The sequence below is a fragment of the Branchiostoma lanceolatum genome, chromosome 18, assembly GCF_035083965.1.
Source record: "Branchiostoma lanceolatum isolate klBraLanc5 chromosome 18, klBraLanc5.hap2, whole genome shotgun sequence".
Lineage (NCBI taxonomy): Eukaryota > Metazoa > Chordata > Leptocardii > Amphioxiformes > Branchiostomatidae > Branchiostoma > Branchiostoma lanceolatum.
This window is the reverse complement of record NC_089739.1, coordinates 16,089,126-16,113,128: the sequence shown is the minus strand read 5'-3', so window position 1 is coordinate 16,113,128 and position 24,003 is coordinate 16,089,126. Positions and strand designations below refer to the sequence as shown.

The window sequence follows — 24,003 nt, the reverse complement described above, 5'->3', positions numbered from 1 at the left end:
GATTCGAGTACGTATATGCAGGGTCAAAGAAGGCTCTTGAGAGAAACCCATCTGGGGATTGTTATGCAAATTGAGACGATGTAGAGACCAGAACTGTTTATACAAGCGAGGGGCTTTCACCTTTGGGCCTTCACCTTTGACACTGCACATGCATACTCAAATCTAGAATGGGCTTTGAATGTTGATTGAGTTTATTGATCAATGATCCTGTCAAGAAGACTTTTTCTTTCGCAAGTCTACGAAAGCCACGCCTTCCGCACGGGTATTCTAGTGCTGAGGAAAGTCCAGCACTCGTTTTCCAGTTCTGAAGAAAGTTCAGCACTCGTTTTCCAGTGCTGAATGGCTGTGATCAAGTGCTGATACAGATAACAGAAGCTCTTTCAGCACGGGGATTCCAACTGCTGAATGTGAAACTTGTTTGAACACTTGCTTTCCAGTGCTGAGTGGAGTTCAGCACTCACATACCAGTGCTGAAAGTGCGACGGAGTGGCGGTGGGTCATGTCATAGGTCATTCACCACTGGTTACCCAGTGCTGAAACCGCCGTCAGCACTGGAGCCGAGTGCTGATGGTTGATGTACATGTACAAAAGCCACGCCTTCAGCACTGGATTTACCAGTGCTCGGGGACAAGTCAGCACTGGAAAACTAGTGCTGAAAAAACCTCAGCACTGGAAAACGAGTACTGAAAAAACCTCAGCACTGGAAAACAAGTGCTAAAGTTTATTTCAGAACTGGAACGTTTTTTCTAACCAGTGCTGCAGCGGTGTCAGGCGTGAGGAATGCAGCAGGATCACTCACTTTCTTTACTTTTGTGATTCATTGAAAATAAACAATGACCACGTTGATGAATGTTAGACTTCCAGGTAATAATACACGCCAAAAATTACTCAAGCAACTGGATAAGATTTTGAAAGTGATTCGGGTGGCCCTGAAAATTCTGTTTATGGCTTACAGTTGTTGCTGTCATTAGGGTGTTTCTGTGCACGTGAATCGTGCCAAATAAAGCGTTTTGAGCATAGTATTGGTTCGTTTGTTAAGAACCTCAACATTTTGAAATTCAACAAGGAAGTAGAATTTATAATTGCCCGTAGGCAAATGAGTTCCCGGGTGTCTGTAACCTCCATGACGATACAGTTACCCTTGAACCTTTGGCCCACAGGAAGATCTTAAAAATCGGTCATGTCGAGGATTTTACCTCAGTAATATCATCATTCAAATCTGTTAAAGATATGCGCTATGGATAAATTTCAGTGAATAGTCCGGAAACGTACCACGTTTTTAAAAGCGCAAGTAAGTCACCGCCGTTGTTACGGTAACATATCTCAGCACTTCGTTTGCAGTGCGTTCAATATTTGTCAACACTCGGTTTCCAGTGCTGACGTCGAGTTTTCCAGTGCTGAACTCAACTCAGCACTGGTTTTCCAGTGTTGAAGAAATTTCAGCACTGGTTTTCCAGTGTCAAAGTTTGCTTATTGCTGAAAAAGGAGAGCGTGGCTTTCTTAGTTTTGATTTTCTTTCACTATTGACAGGATAATAGGATTTTTTTTGCATTATTAGCATTTAGCAGTATGATCCTATCTGCTCCAACCTGATTGTTGACTATATCTTTGAAATTTTATTCAACATTTACAACTTCGCAGGTTTATAAACCTAAATTGTGTTGCAAATTCACAACGTTAACAGCCATAAACAATAAGTCAACATTACATAAGAAAATGAGCTGTTGAAACTACACAGAGGCAAAGTACACTGCCACGGTTACATGAAAAAAAATTATAAGATAATATAAAATTGTTTGAATTATTGTCTTCTGAATATTTTGAAAATGAAATTTGATTTTCTGTTGGTATTTCTGTGAAAAAGTACATTATATTTAGCAGAAATAGAAATAGTCAGTATTTGGTTTGAAATATTGCCTTCTGTATGTGTGTAACTAAGACTAAAGTTCTTTCCTCCTTGTTGCTGCAGTGACCTCTCTCCACCATGTCCCAGCTGCCACAGACTAAAGTTCTTTCCTCCTTGTTGCTGCAGTGACCTCTCTCCACCATGCCCCAGCTGCCACAGACTAAAGTTCTTTCCTCCTTGTTGCTGCAGTGACCTCTCTCCACCATGTCCCAGCTGCCACAGACTAAAGTTCTTTCCTCCTTGTTGCTGCAGTGACCTCCTCCACCATGTCCCAGCTGCCGCAGACAGCCTCTCCAACTCTCCCAGGAGCCCCTCCTGCTGGTGCACCCCCTGCACAGGGGGGGATGAACCCCACCCCGGGGATCATCACCCCCACCCAGGGGGCAGCTGGGGTCTCCCCTGCAGTTACTGGGTCTGCACTTGCCAATGGTACATGTTTCTTTAATGTCTTGATATTTTGATTAGCTGTGTGTGGAGTTTCTCAGCAGACATAAGTGCGACTTTTGACCTATTGCTGACATGAGGGTCTGTAAAGTCACCTGATGTAGTTATTTGGTCCCTTGAATATCCAGACTGCTGTCAAATAGTAAAAGATTTCATGTGCTATTTTTTTTCTATTGGAACAGAGTTTTTACTCTGAAGATATGATGGCTCCCAATATCTGTATTACATGTATGTGGGATGTTGATTGTTCCAGGCACTGTTGTGACAGCTCATCCTGCTGCCCCCTCCAACATGGCAAACCCCAAAGAGAAAACCCCCATGTGTCTGATTAATGAGTTAGCCCGATATAACAAGATCCAACCACAGTACAAGCTCATCACTGAAACAGGACCGGCCCACCAGAAGGTAGGGGGAGCAGCATAAGGATTTGTGCATGAGGGTCAAAGTTTTACAGTTTTGGGTTCTTCTTCTTAAGGCTATATGTTACACAGAAATGAAGGTCGTGCAACGATAAGTCTGCCATTGCTTATAACCCCCCGAAGGCAGTTCTTCCTAGATGGGACATGGGTACGGAAGCTACGCTTCCATTTTGTTTTAGCAGACAATGCATACAGTCATAGAACTTTAGAAGACAGTATTTACCCACGACCCCTGGGGTAGTACGAAAAAATTCCTGACGACTGGGTTGAAATTCTTATGTTAGAGGCAGCCAGGGTAAACTGTGCTGTGTGGTTTAGGAATACGGTATGTAGGCTGTGAGACTGTAGTCAGTACTGTACACTCCTCCTGGCTGTTCCCTGCAGACATTTACCATCTCCCTGACGCTGGCTGACAAGACCTGGACAGCCGAGGGCTCCAGTTTGAAGAAAGCCCAACATGCTGCTGCCTCCAAGGCTCTGGACACCTGCAACCTGCCCTGGCCCAAACCTAAACCACCCAGGAACCAGGAACTAACAGGTACACTCATTACCTCAAGGGAGAGGGTTCACCTCCGGCGGCGGTACTGTTTTTGGTTGTATTTGTGTGTTTGCACCTATAACTCAAGATAATTTTGATAAATTTGTATGAATTTTGGTACATGGGTTATTTTTTTAAGTCCTGAAGAAACATGGCAATTTTGGCCCCCTGGCAGTATTTTCAGGTACTGCAGTATTACTGGTCAACACCCCCTTCCTGAAAGTAGTGTGTTATGGATGGCTTGTCAGTCAATCACCACAGGATGGGGATGACAAATACCCTTTGTGGGAGGGAGATAGCTGGGATTGAAGGGAAGGGGAGGATCAGTTAACATCTGTGACAGCTACGACTATGGTACAACTGTTTGGATTTCTACTTCATGGTATGTTGTTGAACACTATGGGACCATCAGATAGGAGGATTAGGTCACATTTGGAAAGTTTGGTAAAAATGTGTTTTAGTATGAATGATTTTCATTGTAGGAGGCCTGTTTGTTAGACTTGCAATCTAAGTTGAATTTCCTGACCTGGCAGAAGGAGATGTTCCAGCTGGTAGCATCACCCCCACCGTGGAGCTGAATGGGCTGGCCATGAGGAGGGGGGAGCCTGCCATCTACCGGCCCATCGACCCCAAACCCACCATCCCACCACAGTACCGACCCAACTACAACTTCAGAGGAATATACAACCAAAGGTGCACCTGTTTCCTAACTAACATTTTTTTCTTGTTTCTACGATAATTATAATTTGCAAGTAATTTTACCTGCGACTTTGGAAAAACTTTCTGCAAATACTCAAGCCACAGTTTTACATAGCGTGTTATCTTAAAAAATTAGAGTGGTTATTCACTGCTTCAGTGTGTGAAATAACCGGTTGCACAGTTGTGCGGCACAACAATATTTTGGTTGGTGCAACTTATTTCTAAACCCAGGTGGCACAGTGTGCTGCCAAAATTTTGGGCCTGAGAACTTGATTTTGCAGTAATTATTCGCACAAAGTAGAAATGATTTGGACCAAGAAAGCTCACACACGTGCACAAACACACATGCTCTCACTCTCGTAAATTTTCAATCAAAACACAGAAATCGACCCCTAAACAAACAAGTTATACTTTTTCACATGTTTTCATCCATAGTCAACTTGTTTTATTCTGCTTGAAAAGCAAAAATCCGTCAGAAAGAGAGCACCGCTCAAATAACGTAAATTAGCAGCGCCATGTTGGATTCATCAACTATCGCTAAATATTGCGAGAATGCGCGAGAGTAATAACGCGTAACCTGCAGTACTGGCAAATACCGTTAGAGGGCAGTGTTTAAGTTGCTATTGTGTTTCTGTGGGCTAAGTGTTGCTAGCACTATTTTTTTTTTTGTTGTTGGCAACATTAGAAATTGCACAAGTGGTGAATTAGCCACTTAACTGAGCTGGGATTTTTTATAAATTTCTCCACTTTGCAACAAGTATTAGAAAATAAACAAAGTTGTGAAAATGTTGTGACAGTGAGATAGCAACTCAGGACAATGACATAGATTATTGTAGTTAGTTATAATTCTATTAAATTCTTAATAATTCACCCTTTGCAGTGTTACTCTTGCTACAGCAGAAAAAGCAAAAAGTCTATGAAAATAAAAGTACTGGGTTTTGAGAAAGGATACTTACATGTAAGAAATAGCCATGTTACACATGAGTTATATAAGTTTTTTGTTGTGGCTTGTGGCGTTTATTTTACATGACGTATATCATTCAATTTCATTTTGAAACAAAAACGCTTTGAAGAAATATTGTAAAAGGCTATGTAATACTATGTACTTGATTTCAAGAAATCAGTGAATTGTAGGTGGAGCAACCTGAAATTCTGATGGGCAACCAGTAGCTTTCTACCCACAGGGCTCGAAATTAACTATGTCCCTATGTCCAGGGGCCACTAAAATTTAGGCCGGGACAACTGAAAAATCACTTTGGGACATTTTTGGGACAGTAGAAAATAATCCAGTGGTCCCTGTACATCTGCAGTACTATCAATACAATACGTTACATCTTATTCTTCCCAGAAAGAAAGAACATTTGGTTTGTCTTTGTTGTTGTTGTCTAAGGCTGCACCATGTAATTTTTATGGATGACGTCCTTTGGAGACCCTAAATCTAATGCGAGAGCGCGAAAAAACCCCAAGAAGGACCGAAAAAAACAAGATGCCTAGATTTGAAATATAATAGTCGACGACACATGTTAGGACACAAATTGAATGAGAGAACATAGTGTAACAACTAACAATTCTTTTATTCATCATGAAAACAGCAATGATTTGAATAAATCAGTTGAAGTTCAACAGCAGTTGTTGTCCTGCCCTGTTTCTTTCCATATCCCACTGCTGCCAGGATCATCCTGTCAGCAGTGCATTTTTTTCTACTGCTGACAGGATGATCCTAGCTGTCAGCAGTGCAAATTTTCTATTGCTTTTATTTATGCATTTCGCGTGACGAGTTTTACGTTAATATTACGCTTTAGTTACAGGAAGCGGAATTTCTTGGGTTTTTTTCTGGGAACAGACCAACATCAATGCGTGCACGGACGTCATCCATAAAAATTACTTGGTGTAGCCTAATAAAAAATGACAAGTTTGAATTTGACTTGATTTTGGGTTTATTTCAATTGACAATTAGCTTACACAGCAATACTGTACTCTGAGCTTTATTGTTGTTGTAATAATATGTAATAATACATACTTCCTGAGAATAGGGTTGGGACAGTCCATCCTCACTTTGGGACAATTGAAATTTATTTTCGGGACAATACTGGGACAGTAGGGAAAAAAGTTAATTTCGAGGCCTGTACCCAGGTTGAACACTGGGCAACCTGGCTCAGAAAAGTATTTCACACACTGCTGCTTATATAACACATGATGAACAAGAACAAAGCAAGCGTCAGCATACTGATACTTAGGTAATGGTGATTCATGACACCTACCCTGAATTTATTAAAGAATGACTGCACTGTTTGTCATAAGTAGTAAATCATGTCACAAAACTGTCCCCTTCCATGAAAAGAAGCAGTAAAAGTTTTATTACATGAGATATTTGCTTCGGAGTTGTGAGGCTTTGTATGATTTTATGTTGCTTTTGTACAGATATCATTATCCCACACCAAAGACCTTCTATGTGTCCCTGACCATTGGTAACCGGGAGTTTATTGGGGAGGGCCGCACCCGACAACAGGCGCGACACAACGCTGCCGCCAAGGCACTGAAGGTCCTGAAGGACGAGCCAATCCCAGAGACCGCCGACCCGCCCCAGCCAGCTCCTGATGTACTAGGTCTGCTCAGTTCATACAGGTTCTACAGAACCTTTGTAGGCATAGCTGTCTTTCACTGCAAACAAACAGCAAGACAGCAATTTGCCAGATAAAACTATACAGTCACACTCCATCTCTTATCTCATACCTATAGCTAATGTTAACTGTAGTACAGACTGAGAAGAACTTTTGCATTTCATATATCAACATAAACCTTACTCTAGTATGGGGCAAGGGGCGAATCAATATAGTAAAGACCAAAGTGGGGTATATCAAAGACTTAAGAAACAGAAGAATGCTGTGAAATAGACATTCACATTGTTGTCTAGATATCCATTTGCTATAGTCTATAGTTAGATGTAGATCATGTTATTTTACCTCATCACTTTTGAGAGCCAATTTATCAATGACCCTGTTATTGGCTGATTTTTTTTCAAATTCAGCCAATGAGAAAGCAGAGAACTTACTAAAGCCAGAGATCACCCTGGTGTACGAGATTGCTCGGAAGAGGAACATGTCGGTTTCATTTGAGGTAATGATGTCATGAACATGTCGGTTTCATTTGAGGTAATGATGTCATGAACATGTCGGTTTCATTTGAGGTAATGATGTCATGAACATGTCGGTTTCATTTGAGGTAATGATGTCATGAAAGTCACACGCAGCAAAGTTAAGTAGTGGATCTTTGAACCCAAATCCCTTTTACCGGAGGCAAATGTTTATTTTTGGAAGGGCCAAGAGAGAATTAGAAAGACAAGGCCTAAAACCCATCTCAGTCCTTCAGCCCCATTGACCAACTCCATCAAGAAGGGTACTGGGCTGTGCCTACCATGCATTGTCTCCACCTAGTAGATTTCTTGGATTTGCCTGCTTAATTTCATACCACAAAATTCTCAAATTTTGGCCAAAACAGTTGAAGAAAGACCTTCCTAGGTGTTATTTTTAACATTGATATGTGCATTAATTCTAAAGTTGATAATTATTGTCTAAAACATTATCCAGCCTGGCTTAAAGCTGATTTTGTGGCTCCTGTAATAGCACTGGAGTCTATCACTGAATGACCTGTGAATTCAAATTAAACTGGTGTCACCTTATATAGAATTTGTGCTAGGATCAACCTCCTTGTATATATCATTAGTCTGTCATGTACATATCTGAAGATTTTGTGGTGAGCACAAGTTTGTCTCTGGTGTCTCCAGGTTGTGAAAGAGAGTGGACCTCCCCACATGAAGACCTTTGTTACCAGCTGCAAAGTTGGAGACTTTGTGGCAGAGGGAGAAGGGAACGGCAAGAAAGTGTCCAAAAAACGGGCAGCCCAGAAGGTCTTGGAGCAGCTGAAGGTCCTCCCCCTCCTTCATGATGACGGCGGATCTCGGCAGACTAAACGCTACAACAAGAAGAGGCCCAAATCTCTGATCAAGGTGGGATTGAACTCTTGGATTGAGGCAGATGTGACTGAGGTAACTACCAGAACAACTAGTGTGCTTTCTGTGGTGTTGGTGTGCAGAGTCTCTTTATTTTCTATATTTCATTTTTATGTTATGCACGGTTTTAATAGGAATGGGTTTATCAAAACCATATGTACATGTACATGTATGTGTTCTGGATTTTACACCATTCTTATCATGAAGGTGTGTGTTTGTTATTTGCTGTGTGTGATACTAGTAATTGTAGGCACTACAGCCTAGTACAGGTCAAACTTTTTTGTTATACAATAGTTTTTCTGTACACGATGTAGCTTTTTGTTATTAGTAAGGATGTGTTTCAAAGGGTGTTGCATATGATATTCATTATGAACAGGAACATTTTTTATTATTGGAAAGAAGTACCATACTTTCTGTAATGTACTGCTGTAAATGTGTAATGAAATGTGCAGAAGTTAGTATAACTGCTCACACCCATTCCATGGATTGCAGTGGACATGATTATGATGTATATTGAATGTAATGTGTCGGCAGGGCTTTCTGAACAATTTGCACCTAACGAAAGTGCTATCACCATGAGACAGTCATATTTTTGATGCTGTTAACAATGTCCTGATTTTAAAAAGAAATATCAAAAGTACTGACCAAAATAAGCTGCATACAAGCCAGGACAAATTTAGAGGCAAGGAAAAATATATAGAGGTACACGTATTATCTATTTTGGAGATGTCAGTATGAAGAGTAGGATGAGACAGTCACATAAATCATTGTTAAAAAAGTACATTAATCTAAAATACATTTTTGCAACTTTTGTGTGCCTGAAATGCTAATCAGCTTGACAAAATTATCTGCGAACTAGTTCAGTACTTTCTCCTGGCAATGTTGCATTGTTGTGGTGCAGCTAGCTCAGTGTTGCTAGCACATCCTACCCAACATTGTATCGTAAGATATTACTAAAAAAAAATTAAATATGAAATCATTAGTACTGCAATATATATCATCATGATATGTGAACAAAATATATTTCCTTTATTAAAGTTTGACTTTATTTTAATGTGCAAACAAAATGTATGAATCCATCAGTGCTGTTCCAAGCTTCACGTGTCTGCTGTGCCTGTCAGCCCACGCCACCTGCCTGCAACAGGAAAGTTTTCAATGAGTGCAGTTTATTACAGAAAACATGGTTCATGTACATGTAGTCAACATGATCGTTGTTGAAGATGTTAGCATTCAAAATAGAACCTATAATGTAATAAGCTATTGATGCTGTGCAAGTTGTTTGGCTAATTCATGACAACGTTGGAATGATTGTATTTCCAGCTGAATCAGACCAACCCAGACTACGGACAAGGCATCAACCCTGTCAGTCGACTCATCCAGATTCAGCAGGCCAGGAAGGAGAAGGAACCCGAGTTCTCATTGCAGGCTGAGCGGGGCCTCCCTCGCCGCCGAGAGTTTGTCATGCAGGTGATGTTCTGTGTATATGTGGAACAGCTGGGCAGGTGGTGGGTGATTTATGAGACGTTGGACAGCTAGGCACGTGGTGGGTGATTTATGAGACGTTGGACAGCTAGGCATAGTGGTGCGTACCGGTTCGCCGAACCGGTTCCGGACTTGTAAAAACGTTTCGGTCCGAGTAAAAAAAACACGAAAAGCTGAGAACCGGTTCTAGACTTGTTTAGACCCTGTTTTGTTGTAAACTATCTAAAACCTTCCTTTGCCAGTAGCATATTATTTCTAAACCCTGGTAGCGCTGTACACAAGCTAGATTTTGAGCCTGGGAACTCTATTTTTCAACAAATTTCTCGGAAGTAGACAAAAATTGGGCCAAGAAAGCTCAAGCTCACACACACACACGCACGCTATCACTCTCATAAATTGCGCTAAATTTTCAACTGAAACACAGAGATTGACGTCCAACCAAACAAATCAATAAGTTACCAATACTTTTTCCCTCTTTTGTACCGATAGTCAACTTGTTTTGATCTGTCTGAAATGCTAAAATCCGTCTGAAAACACAGCAGCGTGTGGGGACGGCGAAAATATACAAACATGGCGGCGTTATTCCAACCAACTCCCGCTAAACCTCGCAATACCACGCGAAAATGACACAACGTCCCCTGTCTACATTGATAAACATTGCAGGTTGATAATTCCAGGATCGTTTTTCAGCGAATATTTTATTTCTACGGCCAAAATTAAGTAATCCTTTTGCTTTTATTGCTACATTATAAGATGAAAAGTTGTTTTTTCATCTTTTTTGGGATAAAAATGGAAAATGTTGTAATACTAAACTGAACATGTCTGAGAGCTTTTGTGCCAACAACTCACCATATATACTATTATTTCACATATAGAATAGAGTAGATCTATACAGCCATGTAGGAAGGTCTCCCAGTAAATTTATCAAATTACATGTAAAACTTTTCCAACATGCAATTTAACCAAAAAAAACAAAAAACTGCTGTTATTTGTCACTTCTAGACGGCCTTTTTGTAACAATAGTTACATTTCCAAATTTCATGTGTCAAAGGATTTTTGGGCTTTATTTGCTGTCCATTTATACCCTTATTGCAAGTAACAGGGTCATAGACGTGCACATACACCGTGAGAATGTAGTCTTAAGAATTAAGTTAGCCAATTTGCTCTGCTCACAAGTCATTGGTTCAAGTTCAGACTTTCAAGCCCGAACCTGAACCTAAACCCCTGGACTCGAGTCCGAACCTAAACCTAAACCTGACGCACCACTAGCTAGGCAGGTGGTGGGTGACTTATGAGATGTGGAACAGCTAGGCAGCTTGTGGGTGATTTATGAGACATGGAACAGCTGCCTAGGCAGGTGTAGTGGTGCGGATCGGTCCGGCCGGACCGGTTCCGGACTTGTAAAACGTTTAGGTTCAAGTCCAAAAAAACCTAAACGTCTGGAAACAAGTCCGGACTTGAAAAAAAAAAATTCTCTCACTCATACACTCCTTTTTGTTTTAAACCATCTTAAACCTTCCTTAAATCGTGAAATTTGCACTAGAAAAATATTAAAACATTGCTGTTTTTGTGTTTATAACTGAACTTTTGTGTTAATTACTGACTGTATATAATTCCGTATATATAGTTTTCAAATTACGTGTAAAATATCTGCCAATATGCAATTTTACATGTAACACGAAAAAATATTCCAAAATTATTGTTCAGGTCCGGACTTTCAAGTCCGGACCTGAACCTAAACCTCTGGACTCAAGTCCGAACCTAAACCTAAACTCGGGTTTAGATCCACACCACTAGGCAGGTGGTGGGTGATTTATGAGATGTGGAATAGCTAGGCAGGTGGTGGGTGATTTATGAGACGTGGAACAGCTAGGCAGGTGGTGGGTGATTTATGAGACGTGGAACAGCTAGGCAGGTGGTGGGTGATTTATGAGATGTGGAACAGCTAGGCAGGTGGTGGGTGATTTATGAGACGTGGAACAGCTAGGCAGGTGGTGGGTGATTTATGAGACGTGGAACAGCTAGGCAGGTGGTGGGTGATTTATGAGACGTGGGACAGCTAGGCAGGTGATGGGTGATTTATGAGACATGGAACAGCTAGGCAGGTGGTGGGTGATTTATGAGATGTGGAACAGCTAGGCAGGCAGTGGGTGATTTATGAGACGTGGAACAGCTAGGCAGCTGGTGGGTGATTTATGAGACGTGGAACAGCTAGGTAGGTGGTGGGTGATTAATGAGATATGTGGAATAGCTAGGCAGGTGGTGGGTGATTTATGAGATGTGGAACAGCTAGGCAGGTGGTGGGTGATTTATGAGATGTGGAACAGCTAGGCAGGTGGTGGGTGATTTATGAGACGTGGAACAGCTAGGCAGGTGGTGGGTGATTTATGAGATGTGGAACAGCTAGGCAGGTGGTGGGTGATTTATGAGACGTGGGACAGCTAGGCAGGTGATGGGTGATTTATGAGACATGGAACAGCTAGGCAGGTGGTGGGTGATTTATGAGATGTGGAACAGCTAGGCAGGCAGTGGGTGATTTATGAGACGTGGAACAGCTAGGCAGCTGGTGGGTGATTTATGAGACGTGGAACAGCTAGGTAGGTGGTGGGTGATTAATGAGATATGTGGAATAGCTAGGCAGGTGGTGGGTGATTTATGAGATGTGGAACAGCTAGGCAGGTGGTGGGTGATTTATGAGATGTGGAACAGCTAGGCAGGTGGTGGGTGATTTATGAGACGTGGAACAGCTAGGCAGGTGGTGGGTGATTTATGAGATGTGGAACAGCTAGGCAGGTGGTGGGTGATTTATGAGACGTGGGACAGCTAGGCAGGTGATGGGTGATTTATGAGACATGGAACAGCTAGGCAGGTGGTGGGTGATTTATGAGATGTGGAATAGCTAGGCAGGCAGTGGGTGATTTATGAGACGTGGAACAGCTAGGCAGCTGGTGGGTGATTTATGAGATGTGGAACAGCTAGGTAGGTGGTGGGTGATTAATGAGATATGTGGAATAGCTAGGCAGGTGGTGGGTGATTTATGAGATGTGGAACAGCTAGGCAGCTGGTGGGTGATTTATGAGACGTTGATCAGCTAGGCAGGTGGTGGGTGATTAATGAGATATGTGGAATAGCTAGGCAGGTGGTGGGTGATTTATGAGATGTGGAACAGCTAGGCAGGTGGTGGGTGATTTATGAGATGTGGAACAGCTAGGCAGGTGGTGGGTGATTTATGAGATGTGGAACAGCTAGGCAGGTGATGGGTGATTTATGAGATGCGGAACAGCTAGGCAGGTGGTGGGTGATTTATGAGATGTGGAATAGCTAGGCAGGTGGTGGGTGATTTATGAGATGTGGAACAGCTAGGCAGGCAGTGGGTGATTTATGAGACGTGGAACAGCTAGGCAGGTGGTGGGTGATTTATGAGACGTGGAGCAGCTAGGCAGGTGATGGGTGATTTATGAGATGCGGAACAGCTAGGCAGGTGGTGGGTGATTTATGAGATGTGGAATAGCTAGGCAGGTGGTGGGTGATTTATGAGATGTGGAATAGCTAGGCAGGCAGTGGGTGATTTATGAGACGTGGAACAGCTAGGCAGGTGGTGGGTGATTTATGAGACGTGGAACAGCTAGGCAGGTGGTGGGTGATTTATGAGATATGTGGAATAGCTAGGCAGGTGATGGGTGATTTATGAGATATGTGGAACAGCTAGGCAGGTGGTGGGTGATTTATGAGACGTGGAACAGCTAGGCAGGTGGTGGGTGATTTATGAGATATATGGAATAGCTAGGCAGGTGATGGGTGATTTATGAGATATGTGGAACAGCTAGGCAGTTGGTGGGTGATTTGTGAGATGTGGAACAGCTAGGCAGGTGATGGGTGATTTAGGAGACGTGGGACAGCTAGGCAGATGATGGGTGATTTATGAGATGTGGAACAGCTAGGCAGGTGGTGGGTGATTTATGAGACGTGGAACAGCTAGGCAGGTGGTAGGTGATTTATGAGATATGTGGAATGGCTAGGCAGGTGATGGGTTATTTATGAGATGTGGAACAGCTAGGCAGGTGATGGGTGATTTATGAGATGTGGAACAGCTAGGCAGCTGGTGGGTGATTTATGAGACGTGGAACAGCTAGGCAGGTGGTGGGTGATTTATGAGACGTGGGACAGCTAGGCAGGTGATGGGTGATTTATGAGACATGGAACAGCTAGGCAGGTGGTGGGTGATTTATGAGATGTTGGACAGCTAGGCAGGTGGTGGGTGATTTATGAGACGTTATCATCTTCTGTTCAAAAAGGACAAATGTAAATTCTGAAATGCATTCTTAATAGTAAAAGGGATCTATGCATAGGGTTTGGGTTGGCGTTAGGAAGGGCATCCAGCCGTAAAAACTCTTGCTACAAAAAAGACTTGCACTTGATGAGGAGTTCTGGGGCTTCCCCAACCATGTGCAAGCACGTCCAACCCCCATATGATGGGGGACAAAAGACGTTAAATTGGATAGAGAGAGAGAGAGAGAGAGAGAGAGAGAGAGAGAGAGAGAGACCCGCCTCTTCCTCGGTGTATATGGTGTCATAATGCCTGGCCGTTATGACACCATATACACCTCGGGGCGGGCCATTAACCCTTAATTATTGAAAATTAACCATTATTTGAACAAGTAGTTCAGGTACAGGTACCCGTACCTAAACCCGTGAACATGTACCTGTACCTAAGATTTGTTTAGGTACAGCTCTACTGGGTTCAAACTTTGAAATGTCTGTTTGAGCCCTGTTACCATTACGGAGGACCATGCGACTCTGAGCCAATCAGAGCTCTAGTGTGTATTTTACACTAATATTTAAATACCAAAATAGTTTCTCTCAACTGGGGAGCAAACCAAAGCTGGAGCAGGATGGATTCAAGATCTAGACTTGTCTGACATACATGTAATCGTCCTATACATGTAAATGTAGAGGCTTGTGCTCCAGAAAACCGTCCTAAACAGAGTATGTGCTTAAGATGGCAGTCTGCTCTAGAAGTCTAAAATACTGCTGACATGTTTGTTTTATAGGTGACAGTCAAAGACAAGGTTTGTACTGGGATTGGTCCCAACAAGAAGTTGGCCAAGCGCAGTGCAGCGGAGGCCATGTTACAGTTGCTGGGATACAGAAACGCCTTGTCCAATATCCAGCCAGGCAAGCCTGCCCTCAAGACGGGTGACGGTCAGGGCGACGGACCCGGGAATGGTCGCAAAGTCAAGTTTGTGGACCAAACAGGGGAAGGTAGGTGTAGGTTTCTACATTTTTGTTGGGTACACTAGCGTTTTATTTTTTTAGATATTTCATGTGCATGGAAAAAGAGCGGGAGAATGTTTTTTCACTTCTTAGGCCACACCAATTCAGTTTTTCAAAAAAAATATAGAGCGACATGTGAAAAAAAATAATAATAAAAATTTGGCAAAACATGAAAGAATAGTATGATTATTCAAGTCTCAGCTTGGAAAAAGCAAAACACTCTGCGGCAAACATCCAACTCATCCCGGTACTTCCATTGTATAGTAGATACACCTGTTTGTTGAAAATTATCAAAAGTACGCCCACCTGGCGTACGCCGAGAAGCCCAAGCAAGAATTGAGCGTGACAAGCAGCTGAGTGACCCCAGACACCCACTGTATGGGCACCAGGAGGTCTCCCGACGGCTGAAATCACGCACAGCTTCATGACCGCTGAAGGTCTCGGAGCACTTTCGCCAAACACCTTCAAGTTGGAGTGGTGGAAGGAGAATGACTCCAACAGTAATGAGGCTCTACCACCCCCTAGTGAGTCCCTTACCCCAGGAGCAGACTACCGAGGAGAGACTGGGTCACCAGGGTGCGAAATACCCGGTTGCGCACTTGCGCCGCGCAAGCACATTTTGCTTGGCGCAACTAATTTCCACACGCAGCTAGCGCAGTGCGCAACCCAAGATTATGAAGCCTGAGAACCCAATTTGAGCCGAGTAAGCTCACAAAAAACAGTGTCACTTTCATAAAATTCGGTAAATTTTCAATTAAAACACAGAAATCAACACCTTTTTGTTCTAAACCATCCAAACCTGTTCATAGATCGTGAAATTAGCGCTGGAAAAAGGTGAATAAACTGCCGTCGGCAGTGTTGTCAAATCAACATGGTCACCATGCGGTGTACCCTTCAAGTCTCCTGAACATGCAAATGAGCTACTTTTCATGCAAATGAGGTACTCTCATGTAAATGAGGTACTGTTGCATGGTGTACCCATCAAGTCTTCCAAACATGCAAATGAGGTACTCTTTCATACAAATGAGGTGCTGTCTCATGTGAATAAGGTACTTTCTCATGTAAATGAGGACACTACTCTGGCATGTAGATGAGTTTGACACTGCAGGTTCATTAAAGTTTGATAATGATTCCAACACAGTTACTAGTTTATTTGTAGGGGCAAAATTAAGTAATTTTTCTTTATTGTTGTTGTATTGTTGTTGTATTGTTGTTGTTGTAAAAAAAATATACAAAACTAATTTGAAATACTATACTGTTTTGGTGTTTACTTCTGACAGGATATAAGTTTGCATAAATATTTTTTTTCAAATTACTTTCCAGGATGTTAGTGAATAGATAAGTTTTAGAGTTATTTATTTACTTATCATTCAAGGTTATGTGAATCATTACTTGCCTTGTTCCAAGTAAAACAAGAGCTTTGCAAAAAGCTGGCGTTTCGTCTACGTGGAAATTAATCTCCTTGGTTTATGAATTAGATGACTGGTCGTACATGTCGTAAAGTCGTATTGTGCAATGGAGCGAAATTAATTTTCTTCATTATCTCTGTTAATTGGGCCTTAATTTGATGTTCACCTTCACTGTATTGGTTTTCATTTCCACATATGCTACTGAACTGCCAAATATTGATAAGATCCGTTTACAGGTTGTCGAGTTATGCGGTACACATAATAACAGAAATGCATAAAAAGCCTGCTATAGCAATATCAACCCTCCTCATTCAGGTGTAGGAACTGAGAGGGTCATCATACTCGAATATGTGTATTTGTATCTGTACAGTATATGTATGTGAATAGGAATAAATATCACAAGTGATTGTGACACACTATTAGTCAGAAAGTACAAATGCAGTCTGCTCAGTGGCAGGATAGTCTGCTAGCATGCTAATGAGTACAAGTGCACAGTGTGCTCAGTGGCAGAAGTTAGTACAAATGCACAATCTGCTCGGTGGCAGAGGATTGTCTCGTAATGAGTTCAAGTTCACAGTCTGTTTAGTGGCAGGATAGTCTTGTAATGAGTACAGGTGTGTACAGAAGTAAAAGCAGTAATAGAAGATTGAGTAACATTTTTATTAGTGCGAATGGTTGTTCTAATTGACCGTAAAGTTTGATTTAGTAGGCTTTGGTCCAATTCTGTGGCAGCTGGGGACTGCAGCAGTCACAACTGAAAGAAAAAGCAAAAAAAGGTTAGACATCTGATGCCAACTGAACATATCTAATATTTCAAAATTGGCTTGAATTGATTGGAGCAAGGAGGTTGAAAATATAGAAGGGGAAGCTACTTGATTGGAGGTGCAAATTGTCACTGTGACAATGATACGATATCGTGCTGATTACTGTGTGTTCCTAACTTCCAAAGAGTCTAATCTGGTGAAACGGAGTCAAACTTGCATCAAAAATCCTGATCCCAACTGTAACACAAATGTTTTGCAATCTATCTCAAAGTATACCTGATCCTGGCAGTACCATTTTTAAAATAAAACGTATATTCTGATGAATATAATTTCTAATAAGTAATACTAGCTACGTCCAACGCTCATATTCTTGATCTACAGCCCTATGGTTGAAAAGCAAAAAAAAAATGAGAATCTAAGTTTACATACAGTATGTCAACACAATTTGTAAAATTACAATATTTACATACACCTATATCACCCAGCATAGTAGTATCACATACAATTCCTTAAATATAAAAAAAAATTCTTTCAGCAGTTCAGTAGTGGTTTGACGAAGTACTGCAACATGATTACTAAAAGAACAGATCTTCCTACCTGTTTGAATGGATCTACTATAGTCTACTAAACTAAAGAAGGAAAGAAATGATTCACAAAGCATTTGGGAAAACGTGAGTCCATGAAGAAACAACAAAATGCCCCCCTCCCACAGCCACTAATTTGTTTACAAAAACACAGACACGAGGCTATCGTTTTGTGCAGAATACAGAGTAAAATAAGCCCCCAAATTACGTTGCAACAACACCAGAGGTCTTTCCCCTGGTCAGCGAGAGACCGTGTAAACAGCAGGCTAAATTATTTGACGACGCAAGTTTACTCCGTTTCGCTAATTATATGCACTGACTATAATTTGTACGGTAACTTGAACGAGTTATTTTTGTAATACCAGGGACGTCCTGGGTACATAATTCTCGATCTACATTTACCTGAATACACATACAGATGGACTAATGTTACCTATACGCAACTATAAGGCATATAAGATGAGATATCTATGACCTACCTTAGCGTTTGTTCCAAAATGGTGGACCAAACTGTTCGAGAGTGAATGGCGACATGGTGTTCTGTCGCCCTCTGGAGTGGTCACCAAACGGGAAGAACCAATTCAAATAACGCCAAATGAAATAAATAAGTTTAAAATCCCTTAATACCGTTGAATAGAAATAATAGTCAGAGATTTAATTACATTCTAAAACATATTATAAATCTATCTATAAAAGTTTAATATGTAGATTCAATTAATGTACTCAGCTTTTTCCATTGATCAGTTGCAGCGTTTGCGTGCGGTTACCTGTGTGACGTGCAATTCTAGACTGTCTGATTTTCTTGCTCCTTTGCCATATAAGGCAGAGACTGAACAACAAATTTAGACGATCTTGCCATATAAGGTCTTATTGTGTGCGACACAGTGTTGAACCAAGCACCCTGCTAGCAAGGTAGCGGAACGACTGCAAGGTAAAACTCATCTCATTGCGTTTCATCGCGAAGGCGATGAAACGCAAAAAATACCATTGTGTTTTTTTCAACTTGTTGAACTTGAGGCACCGTGGCCCCCGGATAGGGGCCAGCCGGGGAACCTATGCCCAATTTTTTCGAAAATCCCAATATATCGCTCCCGAAAGATGTCATTTTTGATGTCACCGCAAATGGTGAATGTAGGTGGGGCAACCTGAAATTTTGATGTGCAACCTAGCTTTTCCCCCAGGTTGCCCACCGGGCAACCTGGCTCAAAAAAGTATTTCGTACCCTGGTCACTCTCAACAGAGCCAGAGCCAAGGTAGCAAGGACCGACAACATGCTAAGATGGGGCAAGGCTTCAAGTGCAGCCTGCGCCTGCGGGGCAAACCCCAAACTATACAGGACCTTCAACAGAACTGTGAACTTGGCACAACATGCACTGACGACGATCTACGAGAAGCCAACCAGACTGCCCGTCAGTGGATACAGAAGTGGAGCGACAAGATATGATGATGATGATGATGATGATGATTCATGAAAAAACATTGAATATACTATTAAAACATAAACAACTGAATAAGGGCAGTTAGGGCAAATTGTTGAATGGCTTTATCCAGAGGTTTAGGTTGAGGTTCGGACTTGAAAGTCCAGACTTGAACCAATGGAATATGTGTGCTACGAATATTTGTTTTCCTGTTTCATGTAAATTGCATATTGGCATATATTTTACATGTAATTTGAAAATTATAATATGCGGAATTATATACAGTCAGTAATTAATTCAGAAGTTCAGTTATAAACACAAAACAGCAATGTTTTCATATTTTTCCAGTGCAAATTTCACGATCTATGGAAGCTTGAGGGGTGTCCCTGTGGTGTAGTGGTCTGCGCCTTCTGCCTCTCACCACATCTGGTTCAAATTACTTGGACCAGAAGGACTGGGGTTCAAGCCCCAGGTAGGACACCTCTGGACAAGAGGCGCATAGTCATACCAAAGACTTTATAAAAATGGTACATACTTCTGAAACAGTATGGAAGTTAAACACACTCCACTGCCAGTGGACTAGCCCCCTCCTACAGTGATTGCACCACAGTGTGGCCCAGGGCTATGAAACGGAGATGGGCACCGCCCTATACATCAATAATGGTGTTGGAGGATTTTAACTTTTAACTAAAGGAAGCTTTAAGATGGTTTAAATCAAAAAGGAGTGTAAAAGTGAGAGTTTTTTTTCAAGTCCAGACTTGTTTCCAGATGTTAAGGTTTTTTTGGGCTTGAACCTAAAGGTTAGGGACAGGTCCGGAACAGGTCCGGGGTTAAGGTACGCACCACTAATGGGAGGTGGTTTTTTGGGGGATTTGGGAAAAATTAAATAGAAGAGGCGAATCCAAGAACCAACAAATTAAATTGGTGTGGCCAAATCAACATCAATGTACTTTCTTCTTGAAATGGTTGATTTTGCAAGACAATAAACTGCTATGTCTAGAAGTGGATGGTGAGGTAAGTGTGTCCGTGTACAGGTTACTGTGCTCCTGGAAGGACCACTACCAAATCAACTATCATATGGTTTATTAGATTCATCCTGTCCACAGTTAAGGATGGCCACGGTGACGGTCCCTCCATCCTTAGTCGTCAGCTGGCTCCTGGACTCCTCCCCATGCCACAGGAGATGGTACGGTCCACAGGGGGCAATGGAATAGGTCTGCAGGGAGTGAACATGTCCCAAAGGGGTGAGTCTTACGTAACGTTACAGTGAACCACTTTTCCTCTTACTTTATATCTCTCTTTCAGGATCATTGACCCATAGCGCTACAGTACAGCTTTCCGTATTTGCATGTGACTTACTATTTTACCTAAATAGTGATAGTGTGTGTAGTTGAATGATTAGAAGTCTGTACTCAACCTAGACCTTTTCAACAGCTTCATTGTGATACAAAAGCTGTTCTTTTATTTGACACAACACCTTCAAATTGATAGAAGAATTCGGGCTAGTTCCAGAGTCGCACACCAAACAATTGAGAACATTGTCGGGTCGTGTGGCATAACGGCAGCGTGTTTGGCCAAGAACCCATTCAAATCCTGACTTAACATGACTTTCCTCACTTCACTCAGGTGTAAATGAGTTCCTAGCTTTGGTTTGAGGAGAGCCACACATCGAGCACATTAAAGAACCCGTTCGAGGACATCAAATTCTCCAACTTCTAGAGCGTTTTGCATTGAAATGTGTGTTTTCTCGGATGGGTATGACATAAATAAAATACTATACGGTATATTCCTCATCACCCTTGGTCCCGACCCCAGCAGCGAGCCGGTACATTTGGCGATACGGAATACACGTGTTATATTCTATATAATGGCAGACGCATGTCCCTGTGGCGCAAGCGGTAACGCAACCCCGCTGCTTCGCCATCTGGATCAAATTCTGTGGATCCTAGGACCCGGGTTCGATCCTAGGGGTCGACTCGAGATCGGACATGTTGTAAGGGATTGCATTCGTAAAAGATGAAAAATAAGACAAAATTTCACACTGTAATGTCAGTCAACACATGTACATGTAATTAACATGGTTCCCAACCCCAGAAGCACCATCATATTGGTGTATTTGACAGCACCATCATTTTGGTGTATTTGTTTGGGTATACATGTACATAACCATGACCCATCATTAACAGTGTACATGCATCTTGTGAACATGCGCATTACATGTACATGACTTTGTAAAGGAGCCAAAATACACACATATGGATATCAACACCAACATTAAAAGACATTAACATTCCTGTTAAGTAAAAGGAATGCTATTATTTATTTGTTGATGATTTGTGTGCACAGGTCTAAACAGGGCCCCAGGAGCTCCCCTCAGCCCGAGGAACCCACAGTTGACAAGCGCTGCCATTGCTAAGGAGTTACTAACCATTGGGACGTCCCCCACGGCTGAGGCAATGGTACAGTCCGGTGTCACGGGGATGCCACAAGGCCAACAAGTACTGTAAAATTTGAAATAATTGTTGTACTCCTTAGTTAGATTGCAGTTTTTGTGCTTACTTCTTCACCACGGACTCACCACACCCACAGACTTGAGCCAGTGTTTCCATTGTGTTACTACAGTAACTGTTGTACCTCCATGAAATGTGATGGAGGTTATATTTTCAGTAGCGTTTGTGTGTCTTTCTGTCTGTGCTCAACACAATATCTCAAGAACGGATTGGTTTCATATTTTGTGTGATGGTAGGGTGTGACAAAAACTGGAAATGATTAGATTTTGGGCCCCCTAGTTTCCCTAGGTACTCTGTATCTGTATCTGTATAGCCGGTATAACCGCCCTTCGGCGTAACACACCAGCTTCACAGGCACGCGGCGCGGCAGCAGCTGGTTATATTACACTGAACGACTGCAGCAAAACTTCCGGTTTCGATATCACGTGTTCTGGACATGCTTGGTCACAAGTCTTAGTCGGTAGATAGCTCAAAATCCTATTCGCCCCCCCCCCCCCCCCCCTCCCCTCCTTCAGGACGTCAATATCACTATTTCGGACAGTCGTATAGTTCGGGGAGTCGTATAATTTGCGCTGACAAATGGGCTATACAGATATGCGGAATCTACTGTATATTATTGAATTATAATAATTGATACAAAAATGTCAAAACCACTTAGTGATGAATGAGGGCAATTTCATACCTGTGACACGTGCAAGTTAGCTTTAGGTGAACATCACAATGCCTAAATTATGTAAATTGTATAACTCATTTACATAAGACTTACAAAAGCTCCAAACATTTAATGGAGGTATGTGGTCGCCAAACTCTACATGGTAATGAAAACTCTGCAATTTCACCATGCCCGTGAAATTTCTAGGCTGCAGACTCAAATGAATGTACAGATAGTAGATAGACACAATGAGTTTCATTCCCACAATATGAGATGCTTTGGAAGAATGTTTCTAACATCTGTGCAGATACAGTCCAAGTTTAACGTGTGTTCTGCTTGTCTTGTCCTGTCCTGTTCACAGGTCCCTCCCAAGTTTAACGTGTGTTCTGCTTGTCTTTTCCTGTCCTGTTCACAGGTCCCTCCCAAGTTTAACGTGTGTTCTGCTTGTCTTGTCCTGTCCTGTTCACAGGTCCCTCCCAAGTTTAACGTGTGTTCTGCTGTGTCCTGTCCTGTCCTGTTCACAGGTCCCTCCCAAGTTTAACGTGTGTTCTGCTTGTCTTGTCCTGTCCTGTTCACAGGTCCCTCCCAAGTTTAACGTGTGTTCTGCTTGTCTTGTCCTGTCCTGTTCACAGGTCCCTCCAAAGTTTAAGGGGAGGGACCAGCTAATAGAGTTGCGCAGTACAGTGCACGCTGCATACCATTTAGTATTTTGCTAAAAATAATTTTTTTCCTGGTGAAATGTTGGTCAAAATCGTCCAGTTTTCTGCTAGGGAGGACAGAAGAATGTGAATTTTAAAAATCTGGCCAAAATATGTGATTTTTGTCATGTTTTGACCTCGGATTGACCTCTGAACCCTTCTCTTATGGTTGGACTGATATATTGGGAGGGGGGGTGAAATCCTGGTCTCATTTTAAACTTCTGTCTGTAGCTCGTTAGAATGCTGGAGTTGAACTCCTGCTTTTTTTACCTAAAGCAACCTGACAAATCCAGCTTTGCAGGGGTGGTAAAGATTTGAGGTTTGAAATGTAGATACATGTGTTTCTAAGTGATTGTTTTTGATGGCTTATCCATGTGTTGCATAGGAAAGTCCATTTAGCGGTCCCTCCCCTGCACGTGTGTTCTGCTGTGTCTAAGTTTGTCCTGTCCTGTTCACAGGTCCCTCCCAAGTTTAACGTGTGTTCTGCTGTGTCTTGTCCTGTCCTGTTCACAGGTCCCTCCCAAGTTTAACGTGTGTTCTGCTTGTCTCGTCCTGTCCTGTTCACAGGTCCCTCCCAAGTTTAACGTGTGTTCTGCTGTGTCTTGTCCTGTCCTGTTCACAGGTCCCTCCCAAGTTTAACGTGTGTTCTGCTGTGTCTTGTCCTGTCCTGTTCACAGGTCCCTCCCAAGTTTAACGTGTGTTCTGCTGTGTCTTGTCCTGTCCTGTTCACAGGTCCCTCCCAAGTTTAACGTGTGTTCTGCTGTGTCCTGTCCTGTCCTGTTCACAGGTCCCTCCCAAGTTTAACGTGTGTTCTGCTGTGTCTTGTCCTGTCCTGTTCACAGGTCCCTCCCAAGTTTAACGTGTGTTCTGCTGTGTCTTGTCCTGTCCTGTTCACAGGTCCCTCCCAAGTTTAACGTGTGTTCTGCTGTGTCTTGTCCTGTCCTGTTCACAGGTCCCTCCCAAGTTTAACGTGTGTTCTGCTGTGTCTTGTCCTGTCCTGTTCACAGGTCCCTCCCAAGTTTAACGTGTGTTCTGCTGTGTCTTGTCCTGTCCTGTTCACAGGTCCCTCCCAAGTTTAACGTGTGTTCTGCTGTGTCTTGTCCTGTCCTGTTCACAGGTCCCTCCCAAGTTTAACGTGTGTTCTGCTGTGTCTTGTCCTGTCCTGTTCACAGGTCCCTCCCAAGTTTAACGTGTGTT

The 24,003-nt window shown here is 42.4% G+C and overlaps 1 protein-coding gene and 1 long non-coding RNA gene across 5 annotated transcripts in view; one reads left to right on the top strand and one right to left on the bottom strand.

Moving 5' to 3' along the window:
• LOC136424070 (double-stranded RNA-binding protein Staufen homolog 2-like) overlaps positions 1 to 24,003 on the top strand; it is a 31,027-nt gene that overhangs the window by 516 nt on the left and 6,508 nt on the right. The window contains exons 2-13 of one of the 4 annotated variants that reach the window (XM_066412488.1): positions 2,096 to 2,124; positions 2,187 to 2,335; positions 2,604 to 2,755; positions 3,154 to 3,307; positions 3,841 to 4,000; positions 6,428 to 6,612; positions 7,035 to 7,123; positions 7,791 to 8,051; positions 9,336 to 9,482; positions 14,549 to 14,759; positions 20,053 to 20,190; positions 21,293 to 21,444. In XM_066412488.1, coding sequence (XP_066268585.1) covers positions 2,111 to 2,124; positions 2,187 to 2,335; positions 2,604 to 2,755; positions 3,154 to 3,307; positions 3,841 to 4,000; positions 6,428 to 6,612; positions 7,035 to 7,123; positions 7,791 to 8,051; positions 9,336 to 9,482; positions 14,549 to 14,759; positions 20,053 to 20,190; positions 21,293 to 21,444 — 1,812 coding nt within the window. In that variant the 5' untranslated portion in view covers positions 2,096 to 2,110. Of the gene's footprint in view, positions 1 to 2,095; positions 2,131 to 2,158; positions 2,336 to 2,603; positions 2,756 to 3,153; positions 3,308 to 3,840; positions 4,001 to 6,427; positions 6,613 to 7,034; positions 7,124 to 7,790; positions 8,052 to 9,335; positions 9,483 to 14,548; positions 14,760 to 20,052; positions 20,191 to 21,292; positions 21,445 to 24,003 lie in introns of all 4 variants that reach the window. The other 3 variants (XM_066412489.1, XM_066412491.1, XM_066412487.1) reach the window with 3 other exon arrangements.
• LOC136424072 (uncharacterized) lies at positions 16,822 to 18,136 on the bottom strand. Its single transcript, XR_010753815.1, has 2 exons — positions 18,008 to 18,136; positions 16,822 to 16,934 (listed from the first exon to the last, which is right to left on the bottom strand). It is a non-coding gene; the product is annotated as an uncharacterized lncRNA (long non-coding RNA).